Here is a 10,314-nt window from a genome sequence, read left to right on the forward strand (position 1 = left end):
GTAGTTTTTTTTTTTTTTTGGGGTTTGGCTTAGTGTTATGTTAGAATCATTATTATACTCTTATACCTTTTGTTCTTTAATATGTTTTTAGCTTTATTTTTTGTTTTTCATTTAAATGTTAAGTTTTGTTGTATGCATTTGTCATTTTTATTTAATTTCTTTATTTTTAAAATGTGTATAAGTAGTATTTATAAAGTTTTAGCTTTTAGTTTTGGATCTGTTTTTAGTTGTTTTAATACTACAATTGATTGCTTCTGTTGTCCTCATTTGTGAGTCGCTTTGGATAAAAGCGTCTGATAAATAAATAAATAAAATAAAATAAAAATATACCAAGACAGTTCACACATATCACTAAGAATGTAAGAATCCACAACACGCAATATGATATGGTGTAATAAATCCCACCTTCTAATAAAAACAGCTAATTGCCAATTGGTAATGTTATTGTGTTACTGCAGCTTCTGTTAAAAGTACAGGTTTCCCATAAGTGTCGATAGCCTTGTGAGCAGAACGCCGACATACAAAACCGTTGCAGGACAGGCGTCCCGAGTTCGAATCTCAACTCAAGGACCTTTCCCAATTCCGACCCCCTCTCTCTCTCTCTCTCTCTCTCTCTCACTTCGCTTCTTGTCAGTTCTGATCTGTCCTATCATAATAAAGGCAAAAACGCCCCAAAAAAAAACAGTTCCCATAGAAACAATCAATGTCCTGAAATGTACGCTATTTTAACTCTATTTGACCATTCATGGGACATTTTGTGTATGATTTTGTTGCTGATTTGAAATGCTACTTTAAATGTGAATATGGCAAGCAGTTTTTCAGATTTTAGTATTTCCCCATTCAAGCAGATGGGAGTGGGTCTAGCAAGCATTTTACACAATATTACACATATTTGTCTATGACAGTTATTGTAGCCTATAAGAGATTCGTACATAGACAAACAACAAGGAAGACACAGCAGAGGGTATAAAGAGAATGAAAACAGCTCGGGCGGGGGGTCTCTTACATGTCAGGAGAGTGAACAGTGCTGACGTGGCCGGCATACAGGAGTTTGTCATCCATAGGGATGAGGACCCGTAATCCATCCTGCAGTTCATCTTTGTTAATGACACAGTTCCGAGGGGCTGGGGGACACAGAACAGAGGGAGATGAGAAGAGAGACATGCTGAAACGTGCTACTAAATAAAACCAGAGACATCTCATCACCACCTTAAAAACTGCAAATGACAGGGAAAACAGCTAGCTTCCAAAACCCACGGAGCTGTTTATGGATGCAGCATCTTAATGTGAAAACTGTTCCCAAAGGAAACTTAATTATGCTGCTCTCCAAGATACCTCATTTTAGCCAAATTCTAAGACAGCATCACATGTATTAATCGTGGAGAAGTAAATCCCAGAGTGCACTGTGACAAGGTCAATGGAAAAAAAAAAATCTATGAATTAAAATGAATTAAATTGAAATATTAAATAAAAACAATAAAATTGTTTCATGTTAAAATAATAAAAAAGGTCATATTATTCCCAAAATTGATGTGCTATGTATTTCTGTGCTTATAAGTGTATAGCAGAGCTAGCTTAGCAACATCCTCACATCATCAAAGTCTACTGAAATCAATTGTGACCAATTGTGCCTCTCTCTCATGGGAAGGGCTGTTTGTGTGGCACACAGAGTTGCTGTCTATGCACAACGTTCCAAATCGGTCACTAGTGAGGTTTCATGTCGGTTATGATCCTGTCAATGTAGGAAGCAAGCAGCTCACAAGCTAATGCATGCAGTAACACTCAGCTCGCCCCATTAACGTATGAACGCAATCAGGCCGAATCAATTTTAAGATAGGCTGTGAAATTATCTCTCCCTCACGTCATTCAAAAGACATTCACTTTTAATTGCATGCACGGACAAGAAAATGAAGTCTGATTTAGTCATAAAACAGCAATTAAAGAATTCAAGCACATTTTGCCCCAATTCCTGTGACAATATGAAATATTGAACACCGAGCCATTGTTGGTTCAGTTCTAAAGATGAGACCCATGTGCTTACTAGAGAATTGATTCAGTAAAACCCATTTAGATGAGTGACACGCTCGGCTCGCCAGATGTAGGATTTCTTGATTTCGAATGTGGCAAAATACCCAGAGGAGTTCCCGAGCGTCTGCACTGTGCATTATAACGTGATTTATACATAAGATGAAAAAACAGCAGCAGTGGAGAGTTTTAAAAAGAAGTGGAGATTTATAGTGAGAAGAAATAAATAAATTGTGCGAAAGGGGCGGAGAAATGGATGGAGCGAGATGTCGTTTGGTTAATTTTACTGCTTTCCCGCTGAGTGTGCAGTCTAATTAGGCTTGCTGCTCTACTGCACTCGGCCCTTTTCTCTCTCCTTCTTCCCATCTCACCTCCCTCCCTTTGGTCACGGTGGGTACTGAGAGCAGGCCCATGCAGACTGGGACAGGGGAGCAGGAAGGGGTGGCTCATTTAAATGCAAGGCTTCTCCCAATAGGCCTTGAGCCTGCCAGGTAAAATTATTCTAATCCCTTTCGCTGTTTCTCCTCGGCATCACAGTGTAGCACAAAATGGCTGCCCAACACTAAGTCTGTTTCAAATATTTATTATGTGGCATGTTAAAAATGTGAAGTAATACACAGTGCATCATGTATTTTATGTACTAAGAGTGTTAAGGCAGGCCAAACAAATGTAAAAGTATGATATTTTTGTCATCAATTGTAAGGGTGTCAAAAAATATAATATAATATAATATATTCAAAAGTTTGGGGGTTGGTAAGATTTTTTTGGGTTATGGAAAGTGGTCTGTAATGCTCCCCAAGGCTGCATGTTAAGTATTATTAAAACTAGCTTTCTATTTCATTATATTTTAAAATCGAATTTATTCCCATGATGGTAAAGCTGAATCTTCAACAGTCATTACTCTGGTTTTCAGTGTCTCATGATCCTTCAGAAATCATTCTAATATGCTGATTAGTTTAAAAAACATTTCTTATTATCAATGTTGAAAACAGTCATACTGCTTAACATGTTTGTGGAAACCATGGTACATTTTTTCAGGATTTTTTGATGAATGGAAAGTAAAAAAAAACAAAAAAAAACATTTGTAACATTATATATTTCTTTACTGTCAATTTTGATTATTTAATGCCCCTTGGTGAATAAAACTATAAAAAATTTTAAAGAGAAAAAATAAGTGGTACTGACCCCAAACTTCTGAATGGAAAAATGTAAAATAATATTTAATACAATTGCATGAGCCTAAATAAAATTAATAGATAAGCTTAGCTTATAATACCTTTATAATACACTAGTCAACATTTGAAGTGTTGTCCTAAAACCAAAATGCGTTCTTGTCTTTTGACAACTTTGATGAACTTTTTTGAACCACTTCAAATGTTGACTACTGCATTTAATAAACAATAAAAAATAGGTATTTCCCAGTTGATGGTTGTTGGTAGATCTTGGAATTGACTCAAGAGGAAACTACCATTTCTGTTCATGAGTCAAAATATTGCAAAATATCAGCCAGTTTATGACTTATTAGCATTGCAGTGTTAGGCAAGTTACCTCTCTGGCTTTGGGCTTCACCTTGCTCTTGCGCCCTGGGCTGACAGGGAGAGCTCCGGTGCCGTCCGAGGGTGTGCTGGAGAGCTGGGGTGGGGGCAGACACAGGGGGGTCTCCTTAACCCTCTTCTTCTGGAACATTCACACCAGATACAAAGCCAAACCATCAGCATGGACTAGAGTGAAAAGCCTCATACAAATGCATGACACAATTGGGCTCAGTTCTCCCAGACATTACAGCCATTCAACAACACTGGATAGACAAGCAAACATTATTAGGCAGTCATGCACTGAACACTATAAAAATAAATAAATAAAAAAACGAGGGAGGATTCGGAGGGTGGAACGGTGATGGCTGGTAATTGTAGCCTGGCAAGCGGCAGTCATCCTTTTGTGTCCAACAACATGACACTCACAGCAGGAGGCTTTCTTGTCCGACAAATGTAGCAGGACACCTGCTGGTATCAAGCGCCCTCACCGTTTCATTGGGTCTGGCACATAGAACTTGGTCTACATCAATAAAACAAGGGCTTACCTTGTTGGGGTCTCTCGCTTCCTTGCCTTTGGCCAGCTCCTTAGGGCTCTGTGGGGACGCTTTGGGGCCACGGGCGGGTTTGGGAGTAAGCGGAAGAGGAGTTTTGCTGGACAGGGAGATGGGGTTGGCTTGGGCAGCATCGTGGAGGAAGATGCGTTCGCTCCTCCGCCGCGTCCATTGTTCGTCTTCACTCCCATCAGCGGTAAGGTCGAAACTGAACTCCCGGGGAGACTTGGGTTTCTTGGGTTTGCGTCCACCCTTGCTGGGGCTGGAGTCGTCACGCATAACGCTTGCGGGCGGCAAGAGCGGGAGCTCAGGAGCTGACCATTTGCCATGCAACAGCGACGGAAACTTCTTTCTCGTCTTAACATCGCTCTCGGAATCTGTAAACTCGAACTCTGTACCTACAATCCAGAAGACATAACCTTCGGTTATTACTAAAGAATGCAAACTAAATGCACTCGCACATAAACGCAAAGTGCCTTTTATGAAAAACACACCAGTAATGTAAATACTAGGCCATCTGCTATAATTTAAACCATCTACACGTGGTCAACTCATTTGCAAACGAAAAACGACAATATAATGTGCACATGTGAGATATAAACAGGGCCAGATGTGGGAGCAGAATTAAGTCCAAGCATTGTTGCAGGGTCTTGGAATAGTTAATGAAGGGGGCTGTTGGTCTCCGCTGGCAGGCCTGTCGTGTGCACTGCTGGGTACCCGCTCAGGATCACAGCACAACCTCATCAAAGCCAGGCCTGTCAGCATCACATTCTCAGCGAGCGCAAGCAGCGCAGCAAACACACACACACAAATGCGGCGGGGGGATAATGACACTCCATTCTCAAGGTGGGGCACAACTGATGGGTGTCTATATTTAATAACACCCCTACTGAGTGACTGCTCCATGCACAATGTGTTTTCATCTGCCAGCACCTTTCAATTCTCTCACTCGCCGGCGCACATGCACGACACAGCGCAACAAAAGACAGCCAATAACAATGCATCACCTTGTCACCTGGGAATTCAAGTCCCATGGGCTTGGAAAAGCAGCTGGCGTCACATTTAAGATGAATCTAAGAGCGTAGGGAAAAAAAGCACTTCCTTACCCAGAAGACTCTGCCGTTCCTCTTTCTTCTTGGCTTTCTGTTTAGCCTCCAGTTGGACAATGGAGAGCGGACTGGTGACAACGGGGCTCGGGATAGCGCTGGCGGCAAAGCGAGCCAGAAGACCCAGCCCGCTTTCTTCTATGGATGACGAACACAGGCTGTCGCTTTCATCAAGCTCGTAATCATACCCATCTTCATCCTCGTCGTCATCATCCTCATAATCATCCCGTTCGGTAAAATACTCTGTTAACAGTGGGAAGAAAATCCTTTAGGATTTTTGACAAAACATGAAAGGTTCAGAAATTGATGAAGCCTGGGATATAATGCAGAGCTTTTCAACTCTAGACCTGGAGGACCAGTGTCCTGCTGAGTTTAACTATAACCCCAACCAAACAAGCTAATAAAGGCGTTAAGAATTACTTGTAAACTACTCTTAAAAACAAGGTTCCATGAGTTTTTTTTTTTTTGAAAGAACCATTTTAGGGTTCTCAAAGAACCTTTAAGCCAACAGTTCTTAAAAGAACCACTTTTTTCTTGGTGTAAAGAACATTTTAATAATCTAAAGAAGCCTTTTTCACTAGAATCTTTTGTGCAGTGGAAAAATTCTTCATGGAATCGTGGGTGCAAATAAAGAACCTTTATTTTTAAGAGTGTGCAGACAAGTGGGTTAAATAGAGATTAAAGTTTGCAGGGCACTGGCCCTCCAGCACTGGAGTTGAAGTGCCCAGGTTTAAAGTGATAGTTTACTCAAACATGAAAATTCTGTCATTATTTGCTCACCTTTATGTTGTTCCAAACCTCTATGAGTTTCTTTCTTCTGCTGAACAAAGATAATTTGAAGAATGTTTTTTTTGTCCATACAATGGAAGTTAATTGGGTCTAATCAATGTTGTTTCAGACTCTATTGACTTTTATTGCATGGACAAAAAAAAATAAATAAAAAATTTAATATTTTTTTTGTGTTCTGAATTTGGAAAAAAAATATCACAGGCTTGGATTAACATGAGAGGGCGTAAATGGCAAAATATTCATTTTTGTGTGAACTATCCATTTCAATCATCTTCCATTAAATCAAAACCTCAATCCCATGCAAATAAATAAGAAATATCCAACATATAAAGACCATTTTCCTTGGCAAGTTCTCTTTGTAGAACAATAAAACCATCAAATTCAATCTGCATAGCTATGAATACTAGCTTACTATCACTAATGCATCATTCCGCCAGCAGTAGTGTTCTTCTCACTTTCACATATCTATTGTATACTAGCACCGCAGTAGCCGACTTTCTCTAGATTAATGTGTTCTTGCTCAAACACTGCAGCCCACACACCACTACACAAGATTACTGGTGGGGGACAAAGCCTGGTTTCATGCGGGCAGCATATACTAAGCTGGGTAGGCAGGATCAAGCAAGCGCAGCTTTCAAACCTTCAGAGCTTTAGGGCAGGATTTATAATCAGCATGGCTGCTGGCTCGTTCCAAATCAAGAGGGGCTGGGAATGCAAAAGCCCAAACCAAATAAGAGAAGCCAGTAAAGTGGCCTTGCCCAATGTGCTGAATGAGCTGAATCACTGAGGGAAAAATGGGAATAGAAATAAGCCACAAGCGCTGCAGAAAGCTAAGGTTGCTGGCAGAATCCCTGACTAAGAAAGTCATCAATTATTAACAGTCTCTTCAGCTCGGAGCTTGTCTAAACTGATAAAGGAAAAAAAAAAAAAAAAAAAAAACTCTCAAGGACTAACAGTAGGTACCCACTTTAAGCAACACCCCCTTTTCTCTCATTCTCTGGAGGGTGAGGAACACACTTGGTGATGGAAACAGACACACAGGGTGTTTCAGCGCGGTTGTGAGTAGCTGAAGCCAGAGGTGAGTTTGTTAAAGACACAGACTTTGTAGCAGACAAGGACTTCGATTGGTTATGTTGTGATAATTGTATAGATGCCAAAGCGTTAAAACCTGAAGCATGTATTACATGAACTGACAGCAAGCAAAGGATGTGTACAGGAAGAAGAAAGCTGAGGAACACAAAGCAGGCTCTGTGAGGACAGTCCTCCATGACTCCTGAGACTCAACTCAGACCATTAACCACTTCACTCATGGTTATGTTCTTTTTCAATTCAAACCTCTTGCTTCCTTTGCGGTAAATTATGAAAAAAAAATAAAAATAAATTAAATCTTATACACAGCAATCTTAATCAGACATTAAATTCTAACCAACATCAAAGAGAAACACTATTTAGTTATATACTGTATAACAATGGCAAAATAAATCAAAATCTTGCAGATGTAGAGAATTTCTAAAACATCAAATTATTAATGACCAAAAATAAGGCGGTGAAGAAGAAAAAGATGAAGGTAAAGAAGAATGAAGGAGGAGGAGGAGGTGGTGAAGGAGAAGAAGGTCAAGATGAAGAACAAGGTTGTGAAAGTGAAGGAGGAGATGGAGGAGGAGGAAGAGAAGATAATGGTGATGGAGAAGGAGAAGATGGCGATCTCCTAAACTATATATATAAAAAACTTTTTCCACCAAATACAAACATAACCATGGCTTGAAGGCATATAACAGGAGGTGAGCATGTTACAAAGGTATTTTTAACACCTAGTTTGTTATCCAGTCTTTTTTGTTTGTTTGTTTGTGTTTTGGTTCTGTAACAGTGTAAGCACGAATTAGTAGAAATTATTGAGAAGTCACAGCAAAAGAGGGTGGTGGCCTACTTACAGGACAATGCTCAAGGCTCAGGTGACATGGATAGTGACCTCACGCTGAACAGCTGGCTGCCCAACTCCCAGACAAGCCCTTTGCTTCTTATTTTGTTGCAGCAGGACAAGCAAACGCACAGACCGATAGACATTCAAAAGCATCATGGGTAGGAGAAGGGGTCAGAGGTGGAGGGGTGGCCAAGCAGCTGCAGGGAGAGAGCGAGCAGTCTAGAGAAGCTAGGTTATTCATTTTTTAGTAAATCAGAGTGCTCCCTATTTTCCAAATATCCCTGTTCACACACTTACCATAGTGGAAAACACTTCTTGGAACAGTTCAAGATTTATGATTGCAGGTTAAGCTTTAAAGTTCAACAAATTCTGGTCGTGTGCATGTAGATTTAGTGACTTTAGCATAGTTATAATGGTAGTATGTTCTACTATCAGTGGCTTCACATTAGTTTATGGCACCAATTAAATGATACATGTATACAATATTGTAAATGCAGAAAAACATCAGCCAACATCCATCTTATCTGAATTCAACGGTTTCTCATTTGTTAAATATCTGATCTCTTTGAAGATCCTAACAAGTTAGTTATGCTTCTCAAAATCATTCGGCCTATTGAATCTCATCAGGACTGCTCATGAGCACTGAATTTATGCAAATATCTTCTTGTGACAGCTCTTCACTGATGAAAGGGATATTTGAACAACAGAGGAAACCAGGAGTGTGGAGCGTTGCACACTAACACTCTACAGCAAGAGATGTAGCAAAAGAGACAGAGAACACTGCATTACTTTACTTTCAGTAAAAATGAAATCAGCATGTTTAATAAAGCTTGGGTACCAAACGGCAATACAATAAAGAACACTTTCCACACAGCCACACACATTTAATGCACAATGGCAAGACATTCCTAAAAAAGTAAAACCATTTAAAAGAGACTCTAACAAGAGCTGATTATATTATATACTGGAAGTGAGGTAGCAAATTCTGATGCAAGCATCTTAAAATGGCTTCTCAGGAAAAATGTCACCATGACCAATGGTCATGGTTAAAAATACAAGACAGACCAAAAATAAAAAAAGCTAAAACCGAGAGGCTGCCTTCTCGATTCTGTGCATAGTGAGGTATGCTTTATTAACCTTGATCAAATGAGTCCTCAGAGGAGCTGACTCCTGCCTCCTGTAGCAATAAAGCAAAGTGCTTATGTTTCCTCTCTTTGGCCGCCTGCTTGGACTTGAGTGATGAAGATGAGGATGAAGAGGCTCTCTTGGACGATGAGCGCTTTTTCTTGGATGGAGTGCTGCATAGGCCGGGGAGCTGTGGACGTGACCCTGTTCTCCCCAACATGGAGCTAGGAGGCCAGCCATCCTTCAGGGAATTGTCCTCTTCTGAATCTGTGTCTGGTACAAATCACAAGAGATTTCACTCAGGATGGCGGTCCAAACGCATGTTGAACTAAAAACTGATTCAAAACAATGATAGTAGACTATTATTATAAATACACTGCCATTTAAAAGTTGGGGGTCAGTTAAGATATTTTTTAACTAATACATAATACTTTTATTAATCATTAATAAAAAATTAATCAAAGGATGCTTAAATTGATCAAAAGTGACAGTAAAGACATTTATAATGTTACAAAATATTTCTATTTCAAGTAAAAGCTGTTCTTTTGAACTTTCTATTAATCAAAGAATCCTGGAAAAATGTATCACAGTTTCCACTAAAATATTAAGAAGCACAGAAGTTTAACATAAGAAATGTTTCTTCATCAGCAAATCAGCATATTAGAACACTTTCTGAAGGATCATGTGACTCTGAAGACTGGATTAATGATGCTGAAAATACAACTTTGCATCACAGGAATAAATTACATTTTAAAATATATTAAAATAGAAACAGTTCTTTTAAATTTAAATAATATTTCCCAATATTACTGCTTTTACTGTATATTTGATTAAAAAAAATAAAGCCTCTGTGAGTATGAGAGACTTCTTTCGAAACATTACTAAAACACTTAATACCAAATTTCTCAATGGTAATGAATAGATTTATCAGTACAGTATTTTTGTTCTTTTTATGGAACCAAAATTCCTAAAAAATTCCTAGATTCATATTACTATGATATAAAATTACTCCTATTGAGTCAATCATAAACAGTAGCATCTAAATGCAGCCCACAGCAATTTATTACAGATATTATCATAAACACATAATGGTTGATAGTTATCAACAAAAACTCCATTACCCAAGACAAAAAAAAAAAAACATTTAGCAGGAAAAAGCCCCTGGGGTTCTTGTAACCCGTTTACATCAGAAACAAAAGCACTGGCAACAACAACTAAAAATTTACAAAAAAAACTGACTTACTGTTAGAGTAGCTGCTGAT

At 39.0% G+C, this 10,314-nt stretch overlaps 1 protein-coding gene across 1 annotated transcript in view; it reads right to left on the reverse strand.

The window, feature by feature from the left end:
- Positions 1-10,314, reverse strand: part of LOC107703323 (trinucleotide repeat-containing gene 18 protein-like) — a 75,600-nt gene that overhangs the window by 14,114 nt on the left and 51,172 nt on the right. The window contains exons 17-22 of the mRNA XM_016505912.1: positions 9,065-9,325; positions 5,218-5,460; positions 4,106-4,509; positions 3,574-3,702; positions 1,898-1,969; positions 1,007-1,239 (exon numbers count right to left, since the gene is read on the reverse strand). Of these exons, the coding sequence (XP_016361398.1) occupies positions 1,007-1,239; positions 1,898-1,969; positions 3,574-3,702; positions 4,106-4,509; positions 5,218-5,460; positions 9,065-9,325 (1,342 nt within the window). The remainder of the gene's footprint in view (positions 1-1,006; positions 1,240-1,897; positions 1,970-3,573; positions 3,703-4,105; positions 4,510-5,217; positions 5,461-9,064; positions 9,326-10,314) is intronic.

Source organism: Sinocyclocheilus anshuiensis, unplaced genomic scaffold (genome assembly GCF_001515605.1).
Source record: "Sinocyclocheilus anshuiensis isolate Anshui unplaced genomic scaffold, SAMN03320099.WGS_v1.1 scaffold58, whole genome shotgun sequence".
NCBI classification, from domain to species: Eukaryota; Metazoa; Chordata; class Actinopteri; order Cypriniformes; family Cyprinidae; genus Sinocyclocheilus; species Sinocyclocheilus anshuiensis.